This window comes from Desmodus rotundus, chromosome 9 (genome assembly GCF_022682495.2).
Source record: "Desmodus rotundus isolate HL8 chromosome 9, HLdesRot8A.1, whole genome shotgun sequence".
NCBI lineage: Eukaryota > Metazoa > Chordata > Mammalia > Chiroptera > Phyllostomidae > Desmodus > Desmodus rotundus.
In genome coordinates this window covers 1955957-1975478 of record NC_071395.1, presented here as the reverse complement: position 1 = coordinate 1975478, position 19522 = coordinate 1955957, and the positions used below count along the sequence as shown (strand labels likewise).

Below are 19522 nucleotides of genomic sequence, written 5' to 3'. Positions count from 1 at the left end.
TCTTGCATGGACCGCAGACCCGTGGGGTTAGCGACCTGCAGAACGAGGTTCTCGGGTGAACAGACCGCGCGGCCCTCCACTGCTGCTGCCCAGTCCACTCGAGAGCGTTGTGCTTGGACGGGAGTGAATGCAGATGACCTGGACGTGTACCAGGACAGCCCGGCAACAGCTCGTGTGGGAGCCGGCGTTTGTGGGGGACGTGGCCCGCAGGCCACGCTGCCGGCTTCCCTGCTTAGTGCCGGTGTCTGCGGTGTCTCTGCGGCTGGGCTTAAAATGCAACCTATAAAAACTCAGAACTCAATAGCAAAGAACGGGGCGTCTCAGGAACGTGTCTGAGACTTGGGTGGCACCCTGCCCTCGGCCCGCACAGCATGCCCAGCGCCAGGGTCGGTGCCCAGCTGCTGACCCCGCGTGTGATGCGGCCCTTTCCCGGCCTTGTCCAGAGTGTCGACGACAGGAAAAAGCAGATGCCACTCTCAGAGGAGGCACCTGGCACTTGGAGCCGTGGGCGTGAAGTGCGCCTACTGTGTGCTGCTGGCTGAACGAGAGGGTCCACCCTCCTGCCAGAGAACCGCAGGAGGTGGACCGGGAGTGTAATCGGTGTGTTTTGGCCTTTTTAACGACCACCATGGAAACGTGGCCGCATCACGTCCCGGGACGCGTGACTGCAGCGTGCTCCCACTCACCTGTCCAGCAGCCTGCTCTCCGATGCCGCCTCACTTGGTGGCTCTGCGGAGCAGCGAGGGGCCCTGGGTGGCACAAGGGCCCGGTGCCTGCATCCCTGGGGACGTGCGTGGCCAGACATGAACCGGCTGGCAGGGAAACCTGAGGGGCCGCCATCTGTCCGCTTGAAAAGCCAGCACTGGGTTTCAGTGTAGAGCGGTGGGCGGCGTCTCCAAACCTCGTGATGCCTCTGGGGCTGCAGGGACCAGCTCGGTTCGGGGGAGTGCACCCTCTGCCCGGACTGAGCGGCTGTGCCCGGTTGGGGTCGGGGGCGCGGGCAGGCCCAGGGGCCTTCTGTCCACAATGCAGCTCGCGGGCGGAGACGTGGCGCATAGGAAGGAGTAACATTCCCACGTGTTGGGTGTTCGGGTAAATGAACTGAGTCCGCGGTCCAACGCGTGGTGCAGAAGGGTGTCTCCTGGCTTCGGCGTCCTCGCCCCCACTGCTGCTTGGGCCCAAACGTTGCATGTTGCACTGAACTGCGGATCTTCTCACCCGCAGACCGCACTGCCCGAGGTGGGAAGCCCGCACTCGCAGACGCTCAGAATCATAATGGGCATCCTCCAACATAAGAGGCCGTATTCCATGAGGGTAAGAGTGAGGTTTTGTTCCTTCATTTTTCAAACTGCATCATGCCCTTCAGAAGCACGTCCTACACATTTGAAGGGGGGGAACCCACACTGACCTCTAAGACCGGCCTGCCCACGTGCCGGCCTCTGCCTGGACGTGGCCTCCAAAGGCCCAGGACAGACCTAGGCCAGTGTCCCTCAACATCACTGCGCTGTCAGCCTAGATTTGGCTCACCTGGGACGCGGCAGACGTCCGCTGCAGGGGGGCGGGCGAGCTGAACCAGTGTGGAGCTTTACAATCTCTGGGATGTCAGGTGAACGCAGAACTTTCCAGAACAGCTTCCGTGCCAGTTTTAGGACAAGACCTAGAGATGGCAGAGGAGTCCCAACCTAGACCACACTCTTCAGGTGACACTCTCAGTACCCTGGAGACATGAAGGAAAGCTGAGGGTCTCCTGACAGGCAGGGGGTGTGCGGTGGGGGCCCTGCCCTGTCCCAGCTGCAGAGTGACCGAGTAACCGGACACCCACCTTGGGCCCAGAGCCCCTCCTTGCAGGGCATAACCCTCTTCCCTCGTGCGTCCTCCCGCCCCTCGGGAGCAGCCAGCCTTGGCTCTGAGAACACCTGGAGTGAATGTGCAGGTGACTGAGGTGTGAGCAGTCACAGCGGGAGAGCGCTAGCGTAAGCACCAGAGTCAGACGGCCCTGCTGCCGTTTGAATGCTCTGTGTGCGCAGAATCTGACAGTCCCGGACCCGCAGGGGTCAGCGAGGGCTGGAAGGACTCTGGGACGCCCGGGCCAGCTCCGGACCATGGTCTCCATGCTGCGTTTGAAATGGAGGAAGTTCATTTTAATAACGTACCCACAGTGTTCTCATTCCCACATCGGGGTATGCAGTGGGCAAGTTCTGTGACTTTCACGCTGACTCCTAGAAGTCCACTGTGTATTCACATGGCTGCACGCCCCAGTTGGGACCGGCCAGGTGGAGATGCTCGACAGCCACGTGTGGCCGGTGGCTGCAGTGCTGGACAGCACAGCCCTAGACAACCTGGAGAGCAGGGGCAGCCTTCTCCTGGCTCCTCCCCTCACTGAGATGCTACCTGGGCTTGAACCTTCCCTGGCCCACGCTTCCCACCGAAGCCTGAGCTTGTGCTGATGTCATGGGTCCCTGCACGTCCACTATCAGCAGCATGCGCTGCTTTACACGCAGCCAGGACTGTGTGGCATGTGGCACGTGGTCCTACGTGGCTGCACAAACTGTGTGGCCGGGGCTGAGCGGCTCCAGGGTGCAGCCTTTCCCGGGCACTCTACTGAGGCCCCCTGGCCAGTGTGGGGTGAGCGCCCTGCACCCTTGGGCGATGGCACTTTCCCGCACCCGCCACAGTGACTCACACAGACTCTGCGACCTGGGTGACGGGGGCACATAGGAAACTGAGCCCCGCCAGAACATGTTCGTAACTAGCTTGCCTGTTCCTGTTGTTTCCCAGCTCACGATCGTGAAGCAGCGAGAGCAGCCAGAGGTGGCTTTCCGGCAGCTCCTGGTGGAGGACAAGGGTCCGGACGGGGGGTCGTCCTATGTGGACTTCCTGTGCTGCGTGCACAAGGCTGTCTGTCAGCTGCTCAACTGACACCCCCCCACACACACATGCTGGGGGTCCTGCGAAGACTGCCCACCCCCTTCTCGGTGCCTATTCTCCAGGCGACAGACTGCAGGCTGCTTCTGAGTCCTCTCCAAGCCGGCCTTCGCCTCGTCCCCGTTGGTGCTCAGGGGTCAAGCCAGCGGAGGGGCCCCGACCATGCCACCGTCCCCGTGCAGGCGGCTGCGTCCCTGCGCACCAGGGCCGCTTACAGACTGTCAACATTCCCAGGTCTCATTCTTTGTGCTGGGCATATAAATTATTTTTCAAAGTGTATAGATTTGGGATAAAGTTTTCGTGGTTCCTTCCATTTTCAGTGAGGGAAAAAAACCTTAATTTTTACATTGCGTTTTTTAGAATCACGTAACCCCACTGAACACTTTCCAACTCGAGGTTTGCATAGCAGACTTTTAACGATCTCGGAAGCTCTTTGGTGGAACGATTTGCGTTCTACATTCCTTTCAGAATCACGTGTTGTATGTGTTAAAGCTGTTTTCCGGTTGTGTGTGCCGTCTCTACAACTGTCTTTACAAGCCTCGAATGGCTCTGTACAACTTGGAAGGTTCCCACCTGTATATAACGGATCTCAGCTGCTCTCAATAAATCCCTTCGTGCGCTTGCTTGGCAGGCGACCCGTGCTTTCGGTGTGCCGGGCCACGGTTGGGGAAGGCGCAGGTCTGTGGAGGCTGCTTGGTGGCACCGCATCGCTCCTCGGTCTCCCGGAGTGACGAGAGACAGGGCACCGTCAGGGACGGCAAGGTCCCCGTTTCGATGTGCGGTCAGATGGAGGCGTGTCTCTGTCACACCCCTGGGAGGTGGGGGGTTAAACTTCAGGGAGCTGGCTGGCTGACAAGCTGACAACTGAGCTTACAGTTTCTTAAATTTTGCTTTGAGATTATTTTCATAAATACAATTCTTAACCATGCTTATATGCTTTAAAAATCTTATTTCAATATGACAACAGTAGAAAAGGAAGCTCTAATCTTTAAAAAAAAATTAATTTTAAGAGAAAGAGGAAGTGGGGCAGGAAGGAAGAGAAAGGGGTTGTTCCACTGATTGTTGTATGTGCCCTGACTGGGAATTGAACCCACAACCTTGGGGTAGCAGGACAGCACTCTAACTGGGCCACCCGGCCAGGCTGGGGCAAGGGAGCACTCATCTTGGCCTCCAGTTTCCCGGCCTCGGAGCCCGGCTTTTGGACAACCACGCCAGCCGGGCGCCCATGCAGCAGCTTGTCTGAGTCAGGGCAGACCCCTGCACCAGAAGCGCTCCTGTAGGAGGACGGCAAACGCCACGCGGCGGCATCAGAGCGACTACCTGGTGTCGCGTATATAAGCTGCGTGAACTGCTAACCCAGGCCTCTCTGAACAGCAGTGCCCTTGACTTCCTAGCCTCCCATGTAAAGACAAAAGAGCACCTAGAAGGGGCAGAATAGTCTGGTTACCCCAGCGCTCTGCATCCTCCCTGCTGCCAGGTGAGTGGCTCAGGCGCGTCCCGGGGTGCTCGTCCACAGCTGCCATCCTGGGTTCCAAAGTGTCCCCACTCAATACTCGTAACACACGCTGGGAAGTGATGGTGTCCTGTCCCACTGGAGAAACTGTGTCCTCCTCTTGGTGGATTCAACTACACAGTACTTACGGGGCAGCATTTAAAATATGAATGCAGTACTTAGTGTGCCAAATTAATTTTGAGCCATGAAAAATTAATTTTAGTTCCACGAAAGGCAAAAATGTAGGGAGATGCCCCACGAATATCTCGGACCCATCCCCTTCCCTCCGTTCCCGAGCTGGAGCAGAGTGGTGAGGTCCACGCGGCCTGGGGTGCGAGCTCTCGGGCCCTCACCCGGGTCTGCAGGTCCGGGACAGGCTGGCCGCTGATACACGCCACAGGCCAGGAGTGTGGGGCCAGGCTAGCCCCCCTCATTTGCAGACCAGGGTGACTCCAACCACAGGAAACAGCTGTGAAATTCACATAGAGCCCGAGTTCCAAACAGGAAGAGCAAGAACATGAACCCTGTCCGAGGAGCCGGTCTGCCACCCCAGTCCGAGCACAGCCGTCCTGCCTCCCGAGCCATCTTCTCAAGTTGAGGGTCCTGCCCAGGTTGCCGGTTTCATGTTAAGCTTTCTCAAGAGGAAATCTTAAGTTGTGTCTTCCTCACGGCCAAAGACACCCTTCCCCGGACGCTGGAACCTGGCACCAGTAGGCCAGGGGCCTCCTGCTGCCTCTACTTCCCTCACTGTGCTGAGGAGCACTGCCTGGGGGTTAGTCCATGTCCACCCGAGTGCAGGCCCTCAGAAAGCTGGGTGGGGTCACCACGAGCTTTTCCCAAGTCCGCCTGCCAGGCTCTCCCTCTTCAGCCACCCTGTCACCCCGCCGCAGGGGAGCTCCACAGCAGGAGCAGGTGCGTATCTGGGAGCTGATGTTCAGTCTCTAAGGTTATGTAATCAAATCACAGGAGAGTTTAAGATTAAAAAAGTACCTTTTTTTTATCATAGCAGTAAGAAAGTCAGAACCTGCCAGCAGCTCTCCCTTGGCCAAATGCACTCTGGAGGCCCCAGCCCCGAGGCTGGGCTGGCTGCACCGGCAGTGGCCGGGCTGGAGGCTCCCAGGTTCCGGACTGGGTCTCCCTCTGTTCGCCTCAACTATTTCTACAAGCAGCAGCCTTGTCTCTGAAGACAAACTTGGCGTCGAATGTGAAGGTGTCCGCGTCGCTCCATTCCGCCTAGTTCCGTGCACGGGACAAGAGGCAGGACTGGGCAGCATGGGACAACCCAGGGGAGGTCGGCGAAGGCCAAAGGTGAGCTGGGCAGGCCCCAAACGAGGTCCCCCCAAGGAAAGTCCACTGCACCAAGGAGGCACACGGCCTCCAGGCTCAGGCACTAACAGTTACCGAGGTGCGAAGCCGCCCCTGTGGGCGCCTCCACGCCCCCCCCGGAAGCCGCCCCTCTCCCCTCGGAAGTTGGATCGGTTCCGCTCGCGTCCTCGGCCGGCAGAAGTTCCCCCTCTCCCCCCACCCCTGGGGGCCCCGCCACCCCGATCGGATTTGGATTTGGGAGGGGGCGACTTGGGTCGAAGTCTCTCGATTTCTTCCGTGCACCCCGTCAGGTAGGAGTTGGGGGCGCTGAAGTAGGAGGCGTAGGTCTCCGCGTTGTAGTTGCTGTTTGTCAGCGTCGGTCCCACTGTGAGCCAGCCTGGAGCGGGAGGAACAAAGGTGGCCCTTCCTTCAGCTCCTCCGCGGGCCCATTAGGCAACATTTCACCCCGCCCCTGCCTTCCCCGTGTCCCCAGGTCTGGCACCTGAGGTCCTTCCGAAGGAGCCTGCCCTAGCGCTGCAGCCCCAGTTCATGACCCCGACAGCAACCATCCCCTCCGCACCTGCACCTGCCTGTCCCCATCCTGCTAGCCGCTCGCTCACGGTCCCCCTCAACCTGCGAGCTGAGTCCGCGTCCCTACAACGGACCCAACCGCCCTCTCGGCTCCCGTCTCTGTACTGTAGTCGCTGTACTGTAGTCGCTGTACTGCTGGACGGCTCTGCGCACTGCGAGGACGGTCTCGGACGCATGAAAGCATCCCCGGGCCGGGAGGACCCACAAGAGCCCTGAGTGCTCAGCGGACACCATGCTTCGGGGCTCCCGGGTGCAGTGATTCTTCTAAAGGACACTGGGGTTTGCCTCTGCACGGCCCAAGAGCCAGGCCTTCAGTGCAGGTCAAGGAATCTCTAAGAACTGGGTTCTCCTCTGAGAAATTTGATCGCCACATCTCTGCCCGTGGCCCTCAAGGCTACTCCACCCCTTCGTAACCAGAAGCTGGCCCTAAAGCAGCGTCCTGGTCCTTCATAGCCTGACTGTTACTCTCGTCGCTGTCTTTAAATAGCGAGTTCATGTCACACTGACTCAGTGATGCTCTGAACGCTGCCACCACCATCCGCGTAAGGAAACAAGCCAGGTGCTTTAGGTTCCAACAAAGCCAAGCCCTGTGTCCCACAGGTGCAGCGTTTTCCCCAGGGCTGGTCGGCCACTACCCTGCGCACCCCTCCACTCAGCATATGGTCACGGAGTGCTGGGGTGCGTGGTGGCAGGAATTGGGTGGGCGACCTCTGCCTTCCACGCGTGAGACTGCATGCTCGAGAGGCTGACCAAGATCGCATGGCCAAACACGTCAACCATTGGGATGCCGTACGCGGTGCGAAGAACCGGAAGAGTTGGACAGGAGTGGCGGCGGGAGGGGTCGGAGGGGAAGCTGGCGGTGCAGGCCCCGCTGTGGCAGGGGGTGCCCGTCACACCTGCAGTTCCGCCAGAAGAGGAAGGGGCCCCAGCTCCTGAGAGCCTCGGTTTACCCTGCACTGCGGGGCACCTCCCGACCACTGGGTCCCAGGCACCCACACATGCTCTGCTTGCCCCGAGGTCCTACCTGGCCGAATTGTACTATCTCTTCCGAACAGATGGAGGCGCCGTCTCCCCAGACAGAAGTGCTCGATGATGTGAAAAATCTCCACGGGCTTTTCTATGTTGCCAATTTCAGGCTCTTCCGTGATGATCAGGTCGATGTCGACATTGGCGTGGATGAAGTCCCCGTCGGTGCTGCGCTTCACGGTCCCCTTGATCCCCATCAGGCAGTGCTCCTAAACAGCCGCACGCGAAGACCGGTGAGGCTCTTCCACCCACACTGACAGTCCACATTCCTGACGCCCCAAAGCCAGACCTGCCCTCATGCCTCGGGGTCTGTGGGCAACCCTGGGGGAAAACTGGGGTTTCCAGCTGCGGGGAGATTATGGCCTCGGTGCCCCCATGATGCAGAACCGTGTCAGCGGCCGTGGAACCTGTTCCCCTGCAAAACCTCACCATGACCTATTTCCACCAGTTAAGGAAATGGGGACCTTGACCTTGGAACCTTCAAGTAGTGTTATACTGGCCTCAGTGACCCAAGACAAAACTACACACAAGGTGTGAGCCTTCCAACACAGAGACGGGACTTTAAGAACGGCTACAGACTTCTGAATACTTAAGACAAGTAAAAGTGAAGATCCAACCATTTTTTTCTTGTTTTCAGACCTTCTCTCCTGAATCCGAATGGCAGGAGTATGGCTGAACAGACTGAGCTCTCACTGGCTTCCAGGACCCAGCAGCCCCAGACGGACCCCCCCGCCTGCGGCCCCTGGAGAGGGCAACCCTGGAGGACAGAACCCCTAAAGGCCGACGTGGAGCACACGCAACAAGTGTGCCTCGGCCCGAAAGGAGGGTGAGACCTCGCTGTCTGCAGCAGCACGGGTGGGCGTAGGAGGGCGGAAGCTATGTAAGATGAACCAGACAAAGAGGAATGCCCCATGGTGTCACTGACGTGTGGGATCTAAACAGCAAAATGGTCAAAACTGAGCAGAAATGCACTCAGACGCAGAGACCAAGCTGGTGGTCGCCCGAGGCGTGGGCATGGGGGTGACGGGATCGAGGAGCACACACTCCCAGCTCTGAAACAGACAAGCGTGGGGGCAACAAGGAGCAGAGAACTTGGCCCACAAGCCTCTAGTGGCCCTGGGCAGTGGCAGCAGGCGGGCAGACCTACGGCCACTTCGCCATGGACGCTGGGTTGCTGGCCAGTCCTGGAACGAGCGCAGTGGGTCAGCTGCACTGCAGTGACCCCACGTGGGCGCACGGCCCCGACGCTTGGCGCCTCTGCACAGTCCACCAGACGGGCCTGCGCCAGCTCTGGACAGCACAGTCACGTGGGAAATGACGAAAACTACTGGAGACAGACTGAGAGGACATAACACAAATAAACATAACGGTAACCACACAGGGGAGTCAATACCTTCGTTCTCTGGAAGACAGCCTTCGGATCTAAAGTCTTAGTCTTCCCAGGATTGTTCTTATTGGTTTTAATCCAACAAATATCTTCACACCTTCTGTAACCCCACTTGCGTAAACACTAGGAATGAAATTTTAAAAAGTCCTTGGTGAAAAGAGATAAGCAATACTTACAATAAGCAGCCAGCATTAAAAACTTCTCGAGGCCTGAGGGGGTCACAGCGCAGACACAGAGGAAGGACACTGGTCTCTAATCACACAGGACACACACGCAGCCTAGACACCGCCAGTCTGGCGCCCGACCACAGCAAGGTGACACAGCGTGGTCCCTGCTCTTTGACACCACCTTCCCTTGTCCTCAGCAGAAGTGGGCTTTCGATGCTGATGCTCAGCCCCTCTTAATCACAAAACACCAACAGTGATTTGATTCCTGCCACCTCAATTCTCTACCCGCTGACAGAGCTAAACATTGCTGCAAATATTCTTTTCAAGTGAGTCTTATAGAATGTTATTTTTATAATACTAAACCTCAAAGACTTAAAATGACTGTGTATGTCTTTTTCTGGGTAAAACTTTACTTCCGTCTTTATGCAATCTATAAAGTAGCGATTTAAGCCTTCGTATCCGGGACCTGTTACACTCGGATCCGCGACCAACGTCGGCCCTCACACTGCCCCCGCCTCTTACCACTCGCCCGAGGTCCAGCCCCTCCCCGGAGCCACACCAGAGGAAGATGAACGACCGAGGGGCTGCGATCTCATCTATCTCTAACTTCATAATCTGAAAGAAACCAGAACAACACGGCATGAAAGCATCTTGTCTCCCCTTCATCCTAAGGGCAGTCACTGAGATGTAGCGGGACTCTCAGCGGACACAGTCTTTACAAGAACTGATTTTCATCAGGTTACGTAACAGGTAACAAATTCTGTCCCTGAAGCTTCCTGCTCTGTGGTTTCTTTACTCTGCACGAGACTACACACACACACACACACACACACACAGATGCATACCCTGACTTCTATGGGGAGAGGCCACAGGAAGCTGCGTCCATGGGTGGCTTGACAACAGCCTTTACCATTTTACAGAAAAAGAAACTGAAATGAAAACAGGTTAAGTTATCCCTAAATCAGGGGCAAAACCAAAGTGAAGTGTGATGACATCTAAGTACCAAGTTTTATTCATCTTTGAATCTCCAGCACAGTCACTGCCTGGGACAGATAAACATCAGTTATTTTTATCATTTATGACAACGTAACTTTCTGTAACACCCTGACGTTGCACTTTGTTTAATTAATTCAGGAAAACGCCAGTTCATTGCAATTACTTATACTGAAACTGTGTGTACTTTTTATCCAGCACGCTGTCAGCCCCTCAGAGAGCAGACTCTTTTACACGCGCACACACACCCACTCTGATGGTCGCTGAGACTAACCAGCGAAGGGTGAGCTACCAAGGGCTCTGACGACTTCCGACTCTGCTGGCTACACATCCCAGGATGCTGAGACAGGAGCGGTGCGTCTGCCACAGACTGCTTACTCACCACTCACCCCAGGGCAACTTCTACCTCCGGAGGGCATTGCAGTACCCGTTCATGTACCTTAGGCCTTCGGCCGCAGCACACTATAAATCTACACTTAGGACCCCTGAGAAAGTGGGGATGAATTTTACCACCTTTACCCACTTGGACAACGAACAACGCATTACAAGGGAGAAAGCTCCACCTACGTCGTCCCAGGTCCAGCACTTCTCGTTCGCGGTGATGCCAGTCTCCCTGTAGTACTCCTCCAGGGGGGGCTCCAGGAGAATCACATCAAACTTGGGGGTCAGCTCTCGGATGTCGAAGGCCTCTATGTCTGCTTGTAAGTACCTATTGAGTCCGGCACAAGAAGCGAGGGAAAGATTTTCGAACACCTTACTGATGGGAGTGAATAAAACGTCCTCGGTGTCACTAGGCACCGCTGACAAAGCAGCCGTGAGCCCCTCACCGAGCGTCCCCTTGTGTGGGGCGCCCGCCAATGCCCTACTGAGGACAAGTGCAACCCTGGCTCCCAAACACACCCGGGATGGGACGTGAGCCCCTCCTGTCTTCACACTGAGGGCCCTCGCTCAGTGGTGAGACTCTCAATCCCTTTCCATGGTCACCTGGATTATTTTAAGGAATATCACCTTCCTTTTAAGTTGTTCAGCCTGTTTAGATAAACTATTACTCTGTAAATTTTAAATCCCTCCCTCTAAAAAATAGTCTCTAAATTTTTCTTTTTATATTAACAGTCTTTTCTGGCCACCTAGTATAAATTACCACTAGCCTTCATTGGAAAGTTATTTCCACATAATATGAAAGTGTTTTGGATGTAGAACATTTAAATATAAAATACTGTAAACGTGAGTCTCTTTAAAAAGCAGAATGTTAGGGTCCGACGGCCCTGCCCCAGAGACTCGGACCTCCCCGTGGCCGTCCTAACCAGCAGGACACGCTGCAGCGCCCTGTTAAATGTACGAAGTGTTCACAGGAATCTAAATGGGGAGCAAACTGGTTCTCCAACTTCAAAGACCTGAGACACGTTCTTCAGGAAAGCGTTATTCTGTTTACCAAAGGTTAAAATGAATTTCCGTATCCCCAAAAATGTTAAGAATAGCAGCCCTGGATGCTGAGTTTTAACTAATTTCCACTTTTTTCTTTTCCTTCATCTAAGTTGTCTAAACTTTCTTCAATAAATAACTTTTTGAGAAGAAAAGCTATTTAAAAACATTTCAAATCAATTCCAGAATAAGTATGAATGGCTTTCTAAGAAAAAAGAATTTAAAGATACCCTAAGCAAATTATCTGAAAAACTGAAAACAACTTATATGAGAACCTACTGTGTATTCAGCACTGGAGTTTCAAACTAATATATTTTCCTATAAATATAAAGAAAAGATACATGATTGTGCTAACCTTACAGGTTCTTAGTCATTTTTGAACAGAAAAGTGAGCAGAAAAAGAGGTAGCATTTTAAGCCTGAGCTGGGAACAAAAGTAATTTGAAAAACCGCTTACATAGGAGGAGTGTTGGATTTCGCTATCAGCTCGTCCTTCAGCCTGATGAGCTCCCTCAGCTTCGGGTACTCTTCGAACCTGTCGGCCAGACCTGGGGACGACAGCACTGCTGCCTATCAGTGCGCCGGATGCCGGTGCTGGGGAACCCAACGGTCGGGCTCTGTTCTCGGAGAAACAGAGCAACCTGCGCCCCGCACTTTACTCTCATGTCCTTTTCAGAAAGAGGATTTTGGCTACTTTTAAACATTTCGTGCACATATTTCATATCTATCAATCCTCATTCCATAAGCCGGTAAGAAATGCAGACGTTCCAAAGCCAAGCTCGCGCCAACAGAGCATTTCCCCTATGACTGATTTAGGTAATCTGCTCACAGCATCAAGTTCAGCCATTCTTTTCCTTGCAAAGGGCAAACTGCCTTTCTCGCATGCTTTCCTCCTTTTCAGTTAGGTGAAAAAATCAAGTGAAAAGGCCTATTCTCTCATGTTTTACAATTAGGCACAGGCAGGCAACAGCTAGTACAGATGAGACACTGCTGACGGCCTCCCATGAGCGGGCTCGGCTCGTGAAGGAAGGCAGTTAGAACCCGCCCCTCCCGAGAGGTGGTCTGTGAGCTACGGGAGCGACTCGCACGGATGCGAGTGACCCAGCACGTCCCCGGCACGTCCGACGCACCTACGTCCCTGATGAAATTCTGAGGCCTGTGTCCCGTGTCCACGAAGTGTTGGCAGTAGTCGTTATGGGGGTTCAAGCTCTGTGTCCCCTAAAGAAAGAGCGAAATGAAGTTAATGCACGCACGACACACTGACTCTGTACCTTGTTTTTAAATATGAGACCATACAAAATACACGTTGATTTAGGGGTTAACAGCCACAACTAACACGAGAGTATTCCTTTTCAGTAGCTAGAGACATTAATACATTATCTTACCCTAAAGAGCCAGTACCACAAGGCCATTTCATTAATAATTGTAAATAATCTCTACAATGATGATTTTTTAGTAACTAAAATCATCTTGAAGCAGGTAGGTATTTAAAATCTTTTCAGTCACAGAGCTGCGACAGGAAAAGCTGTAAGATCTGAGAATGTCTGATTTACCTTAAGGAAAGTACTAGAATCTTTGTAGATCTCTTCCTCATACGGCAGATTCTCTTCTTCCTGCTGCATTTCCAGTTCATCCTTGGGAGATCAAGTAGACATTTTATGCACAGAAGGAACCTTTTACATAGTATTATATCTTGATTAAGACTCAACATAAATATTTTATTTCCGTAATGGATAATACATTTTTCAAATTATCATTAGTCAAACATTAAAACCTTTGTTTCTCATCATTAGATCTAACTACTTTCTTATTTTCACAAGTAAAATAAAAATTTTAATTTCAGTTTCATTGATAATTGTCTATAACTACTGCTTTCTTGATCAAATTGTCTAGGATTCTTTAATCTCAAATACAATACTATAAATATTAGGATTTAGCTTGAATCAGAAGCTATAACCACCAACGGGCTAATTTCACTTCCATGAGACTGAAACACATGAAACTATTCTTACAGGTCCAAAATGCCAACCACGGGGAACTGCATGCGGCCCGACCCGAAAAGACCACAGACACTGGGGGCGCACGTCACAGTGTCCCCGACAGGCGTCTGCATCACTGAACCACCTAGAGAATCACTGAGGCTGGGCTTCCCTCCTCTCTTAAATGCAGTTATGCAACAATTAACTTCAAAAGACAGAAAGAGGGTTTTCAGCATAATGCTTTCTTTTCAACTCAATATCGCGGTTACAAATCCAGAAGGTGGGTATCTTCTTGGGCCTCTTTCAGAAATAGTTCTACGCTGCTCTGTAGCCCACGAGTTTCTCCAATTTTAATCGGACTGCCCCATATTCTTAACAGTAAACAACACAAATCAAACCAGATAGTGTTATAACCTTTCGAAATCCGATCCAATTACCCGAAGCTTCTGATATGCTCGCCTGCTCACTGTTACTGAAGAGCAGTACTGCCTAGTGCCCAGCAGGCGTCATGCAAGTGCTCTGGGTGCATCACCTGATCCAACCCACAGGAGTCCGTGCTAAAGCGAGGGGAGCGACATAAAGGTCTAATGCGACTGAGTACACGTGTGCTCAATTATACACGCATGTGTTATATTAGGACAGGCATTGTAGGCCCTGGAAAACTCAGCTTTCCGTCAAATCTGTTTTCCTGGGTAAGAATCTATCCCTGTAAGGACTTATTTTTTCTCGACAAGGAAATGGCCCCGTTCTCTACTTGCCTTATAGTCTTCCATCTTGTCTTCATCCATCTCCCCTTCTTCCTGGCACTTACGTTTTGCATTTGGAGCAGAGGTGTCATAGGAAGCCCTGCGAATGAAAGCCGCAGTATCACACACGGTACGTGCGAGAGGCTACGTGCTTCTGCTGACAGCACTAGGCAACAGACAGCAAAACAGACAGAGCAAACCGTCCCTGACTGAACAGCATCTATTCACCCAGTCTGCAAGTCACCTAAAGAGCGACACAACCTGACTGGTCCTCCCGTATTTCTTTTTTCCGGAAGCACCGAGCGAGAAGAGACTGTGGATGCGGATGCGTGGCAAAAGGGACTTCTACATCTGAACCTGTCTACAGCGAAACCAGGGCTCAAACTGACAACCAGCACACTGAAAAATCCTGAAATGCTTCACGAACTGCCACATAATCACCACTGTTACGGTAAAGGCTGTTTTCTTTTTTTAGAATTTAAGAAACATAATTACCTATTCATGGTATATAAGCTAATCCTTAGTGTTCCATTTCCTCACTGCTACATGAGGAATATTTCATCACTCGTGAACTAGCAGTAAAAACCAATGGTTCTGAAATCTTTATTTTGATGCTTTTGTAACACACTTTGCACTTAGGCTTATTTGTTTGTTAGAACAATAGCCCTCTCATGGGACCCACAGGTCGGCAACGAGAGAGAGCGAGCAAACCCACCAGGACCCACCTGCATGTCTCCCGTGTCTCCGCGATCTCTCTCTGCTCGTCCTTGCTGTTTAACACGGCTCCAATGCTGTCTGCACTTTCGGCCCCCAGCTGTGGAGGACAGAAGCCAGAAATGGGATCCCTTGGCATTTTATGCTTTTAGTTATAGTTGAAAGAAAGACTTCACCTTGCCCATCTTTTACTGACAAAGAAAATACAACGTGACTTAGTAATAGTCGCAGTAACAAACTAGCTAACATACTGTTTACAGTGTGGCCGGCACTATGTTAAACACTTTGCATCCAGCAAGTCACATATTACACCCTATTTATCCCACACTGTAATAAAAATTCTTCAACTTTTAGTCAAGCCACGTCTTTATATAATGACTGGAGGCACAACAGAGGGCTGTACTGATTAAAAATGGAAATGCAGATTCTGATTGGCAGTTGGGGGAATTTTGTGAGACACAACTGCAGACAATTGGCTGAGACAAGGCTGGCGGCTACATGGAGTGGTGGAGTGAGACTAACTCACAGAATCTTCGAGACCAAGGGGTGTAGAAGGCGACTGGCAGGCCACGAGCACCATCCGCTGTGATTAAGCAGGAGAAGGGTGTGAGGAAACCTGCATGAGCTAGTCCCTGCAGCCAGCAAAGGGGGAGGCACCCCGAAACACCAGAGCCCCGAGTCCCCAGCCTCGGTCTCCTGGCAGCCCGCTGCTGAGGCGTGCCTGCGTTAGCTCCTGCTCCTGAAATTACAGATCTGCTCCCCGAGACCTGCCACACCTCTGCTCTCCCCGCTCGGGGGAGGAGCGCTTCCCGTGGGAGAAGCCTGGAGTGCTTCCTAACCTTCTCATTGCTGACTCCTCTTTTCACGCCCAGGTGAGTACAGGTTTTCTCCTCGGAGGGGTCTCCAGGAACACTGCAGAATGAGTGGCCGCCTCCTACGGTTCCCCTTTGTCCCGCAGCCCCTCGTTCCGATCATTAGCACCTAACGCAGCCGTCAGGGACTTTGTGTCTTACTTCTGGTCACTCCCCACTGACGCTGTTTCATGCCTCTACCAGACTCCCAGTCATTGTGTGGGTTTCCTTTTCTTCACTCCTGCCCCACTGGGGAGGTGCCGTCCCGAGAGGAAGGGCTCCGGCAGCGTGCGCAGCCACAGCGTGTAGGACTCACAGCACGTGCTCAGGACGAGTGGAACGGAACCCATGAGCCTTCCTGCCAGGGGCTAAGTCAGAAAATGACATACTGCAATAGAGCCGCTTTAACTCAAAATTCTGCTTACAAACATAATTGTCTTCTCATGCTCCAAAAGTATTTTAAAATTGTGGAGTCACTGAATTAAGTAAATAACAGGTTTCCCATTAATGGTAGCACTAAATATATTACTTGAGTAATTATGACAACTTGGTATCATCTGAAAGCAGTGATTTTCCAAAACAAAGCTGCGAGTTAAATAAAGAGCAGGTGTAAACTGTTGGTGGCAGCCAAAACTGCCACCGTCACAGTCTGGGGCTCCGCGTCCATCCGACGCCCGCCCAGCAGACACACGCCAGCCACGCCAGCTGTGTGTGCTGAGCTGTGCGCCACTGCACCGTGTCAGCCAGCAAATGCTCAGTGAAAGCTTTCTATGGACAAGAAATTGTTAAGGTAGAAGGTGAACCCAACAGGGACTCAATGCAAAGACTTCTTCACTCAAACTGTTTATATTCTGTGCGGTAATAAAGAATACATAATAGTGGACTCAGCAGTGAGGACAGTGAAAGCCCAGAGCAAGAGTCTAAACCACAAAGGTCAGGAAGGATTCCCACTGCGTTCGAGCTGAGCTGTGTCAGAGGACAGACACAAATTGGACCAAAAGGACAGCTATGAAAACACCGCAATGTATGTATTGCACCAACTGTGTTCGTTCTGCCTTGTTCACGTACAGAACAGCAGTGAAAGCAAGGGTGAAATCAGCGGTGAAGTGGAATCTGTCATCGATTGTACTGCACGTCCTCACCTAGAAGGGATGCTCCCTATCCACCTGGACAGGTGCGACGGAAAAAGCACGGAAGGGCCTGAAATTGCAGCTTGCAAGGCTGTGGGCTTGAGCATGTAACTGAAATTCTTTGAGCTTTATTTTCTTCATCTATAAGATGCAGGGAGTATCTGTATGATAGAAGATAATGTACGGAAAACGCTTAGCTGAGTTTTACACACAGAAGGGACTCAGGAAGCGGCAGCCATCGAATTTCATGCACTGTGTGTGTACTTTCAAGGGTCAGGGCTAGCTATTGGTCATGGCTGAACTGCAATGCTTTCTAAAGCCCCTGGCACAGAGTAAGACGCTGAACACCTAACTGTGGTATCATGTATTTTGAGCCAGTTTCAGTTCAAATTTAAGTGTGAGAACTTTACTTGGTGGCAACAGGAAGCTACTTGAAGATAACATGTTCCATATTCAGAAAAGGGCTTAGTAAAGACACCTGATTCATTCAAGATCAGAACTCACTGGGACAGGAGCAGGCATGATTCCAAATGCCTGTATTTTTAACACTACATCGTAAGTCTTTTCATCAGGTCAGAAAAGAGGAGAGGTTTCAGATTTCCATTTACTAAAACCAAGATTTACAACTGAAAAAAATAAGTAACAGTAGGATGCCTCATTAAAGCCCGCGAGCCCCTCCATCGCTTTTACTGGGCTGAATGATAGAAATGTAAACTAGGCTCCGGTTCAGGTAGAGATGTGCACCCCTGCGTCGTCCCTGGGTGCACTCCGCTCATCAGCAAGTTTTAACTCATACACTCACACACAGGCAGCGGTGAGGACAAGCTTCAGAGAAATAAACTAGGTTCAATTTCCAGGCCTAGCTGTGATTGAGCCCGGGCCACAATGACTGAACCTCGAGGGCCTCCATGCCGTTATTCATTAAGTGAAGATAATCCCATGTACACCAGGCGTCTGCTGTGACATGGAGTGTGAATTCACGTACTGGCTATGGGTGACGACGTGGATACTGCACACTGCACAGCGAACTGCGATACACGAGGCAGACTCTAAAATTTACACTCAGGCCACCTGCAACTCAGTCTTTAGACGGCATCCTTCCCGCCCCCCAAAATTCTGTAAACCATTTCACAGGAAGCCACATCTCGAGGTGTGTGCTGGCTACGAGTAAAGGCAAGAAACAGAAGACCCGTGGAAACGGCGAAAATGAATTCAGGCGACAAGTCACTTCCGCGACTTCCTAAACGGCGGTCACGTATTGACAAAGACCTAAGCTTCGCATCCTCCTCACTGGACGCTGGCCCGCACACTAGGCGTTCGGTTTAGCATCACCATCAGGACCGCGACACGGAAGGGGAGCCCTTCGCGGCACCGCGTAAGTTGAGAGCAAGAAAGGCAGGCACGTGCAGGGTCAGGGTTGCGGGAGCGCACAGAGAGAACGCGAGGAAGAGGGCACCGCGCACGCGCGCTCGCGATCCCGCCTAGGGCCGCGGACCTGCTGCGCGAGGAGCTGTCGCCGTAACTTCTGCCGCTCCCGAATCTCCTGCAAGCGGCTGTCCATGTCCCAGCTCCTGTTTTCCACTCTCCCGGAAACTTGGCGACTAGCGGATGACTCTCTGCCCGATTTTTTTCCCGAGTTTGCGAACCACCAAAACTGCCTCGAGCTTCAGCGGGCGGGTACCCTAGGGTCTTCCTCCATCAGGCATTTCCGGCGCGGCCGGAATTAGCTCTCCAGTCCAGAAGTCCCGCCTCCCCTTGGACGCTGAAATTTGACGCCACAGGAAGGGGCCCAATGAGACAAGCAGAGGCCTGGGCGGAGCCTCAGAGTCCCTCAGCTCCAGGAGCCGCGGCGGCAGGAGCCGGTCTGGGCGGGGCCGTGGATGGGTGTGTCGCCTGTCAGCTTCCCTGGGACGTCAGACCCCCTTTGAGCACCAGCACTGTTTCGAAGGTGTGGGCCGATTTCTTGATTCCCCTTTCCGTGAATCTCCCAGTTGCCAGTCCTGACGTTTTAAGAAAATTGTGAGATATCCGTTTCTGCCAGAAAGCATAAACTGGAGCCGGATGGCCGGGTTTGGGCCCGGGACTGCCGTTTACTGAGTAGCCTTAGTTTACTGGGTAGTTAATCACCTCCAGGAGGTGATAAGGGCGCCCATCTCACTGACTGGTGCGGAGGGAAAAGAAGGCACCGCGCCTGGCGCATGCGCGGTGGCAGGGCTTACTGTGCTTTCAGAGTTGCGTTATTTCCTACTTTGTCCTCCCGCGGAGAACAGCGCGCCCTCTACGTGTGCTCTTCTCCTCACCTGACTAGCTCCGGAGAAGCTCTATGGATTCTTCCCTTCAGGGAAGTGGGCGGGTGGTAGTACAATGGGGCAGAGGCCAGGGGATCCCTTTTTGGGCTTGTGCAGTTAGTTGTCTTAGCTGGAAATGACCCCCCGACGTGGACACGGCCTCCTGGAGTTACCTGGGTCTGGTGGGGCGGGACGCGGCGTGGTGATGCTCCTCTCTCCGGAGCCTTAGGGTATAACCGCTGATATCCACGCGTTTGTCATCGCATTCCAGAGTCAAAGCGTCAGAGGCAGACTAATACATTATGTTGCCTCAAGTTTAATTGGAAACTGTGGCAAGTACTTACTGGCATTAGTAACAAGTCTTTATTCTTCGAGAGGGAATTTCATTTTTGCAAGTAGCATTACGTGTTCCAGATCGAAACCTGGTGGGTCAGGCTAGGCCAAAATGGGCAGGACTGGATTCCACTCATTCTGACGCGTTTCAAGAACTAGCTCTGGAAGTCAGTT

The 19522-nt window shown here is 52.8% G+C and overlaps 2 protein-coding genes across 8 annotated transcripts in view; one reads left to right on the top strand and one right to left on the bottom strand.

Annotated features, from left to right (window-relative positions):
- Positions 1-3857, top strand: part of SEC24D (SEC24 homolog D, COPII coat complex component) — a 55749-nt gene extending 51892 nt beyond the window's left edge. For all 5 annotated transcript variants that reach the window (XM_053911898.2, XM_053911899.2, XM_053911900.2 and 2 more), the window contains 2 exons: positions 1225-1314; positions 2779-3857. In XM_053911898.2, the coding sequence (XP_053767873.1) occupies positions 1225-1314; positions 2779-2919 (231 nt within the window). In that variant the 3' untranslated portion in view covers positions 2920-3857. The remainder of the gene's footprint in view (positions 1-1224; positions 1315-2778) is intronic.
- Positions 3858-5388: 1531 nt separating this feature from the next.
- On the bottom strand, positions 5389-18438 carry METTL14 (methyltransferase 14, N6-adenosine-methyltransferase non-catalytic subunit). 3 transcript variants are annotated; one of them, XM_024569135.3, is made up of 11 exons: positions 18223-18438; positions 14758-14846; positions 14045-14132; positions 12861-12941; positions 12438-12525; positions 11765-11855; positions 10454-10595; positions 9416-9508; positions 8733-8849; positions 7338-7548; positions 5389-6119 (listed from the first exon to the last, which is right to left on the bottom strand). In XM_024569135.3, the coding sequence occupies exons 1-11, from the start codon at positions 18286-18288 to the stop codon at positions 5815-5817; spliced, it is 1371 nt and encodes a 456-aa protein (XP_024424903.1). In that variant the 5' UTR covers positions 18289-18438; the 3' UTR covers positions 5389-5814. The 3 variants fall into 3 exon arrangements, with proteins under 3 accessions (XP_024424903.1, XP_045058213.1, XP_024424904.1); XM_045202278.2 differs by lacking the exon at positions 18223-18438 and adding an exon at positions 15273-15486; XM_024569136.4 differs by lacking the exon at positions 9416-9508.
- Positions 18439-19522: the final 1084 nt, after the last annotated feature.

Excerpts from the sequence above, each read along its gene's own strand:
- METTL14 (XM_024569135.3), bottom strand. The coding sequence starts at position 18,288 with ATGGACAGCCGCTTGCAGGAGATTCGGGAGCGGCAGAAGTTACGGCGA. Across the intron at positions 14,847-18,222 it reads GACAGCTCCTCGCGCAGCAG|CTGGGGGCCGAAAGTGCAGA; the intron begins GTCCGCGGCCCT and ends TGTCCTCCACAG. Across the intron at positions 12,942-14,044 it reads ACAAGATGGAAGACTATAAG|GATGAACTGGAAATGCAGCA; the intron begins GCAAGTAGAGAA and ends TGATCTCCCAAG.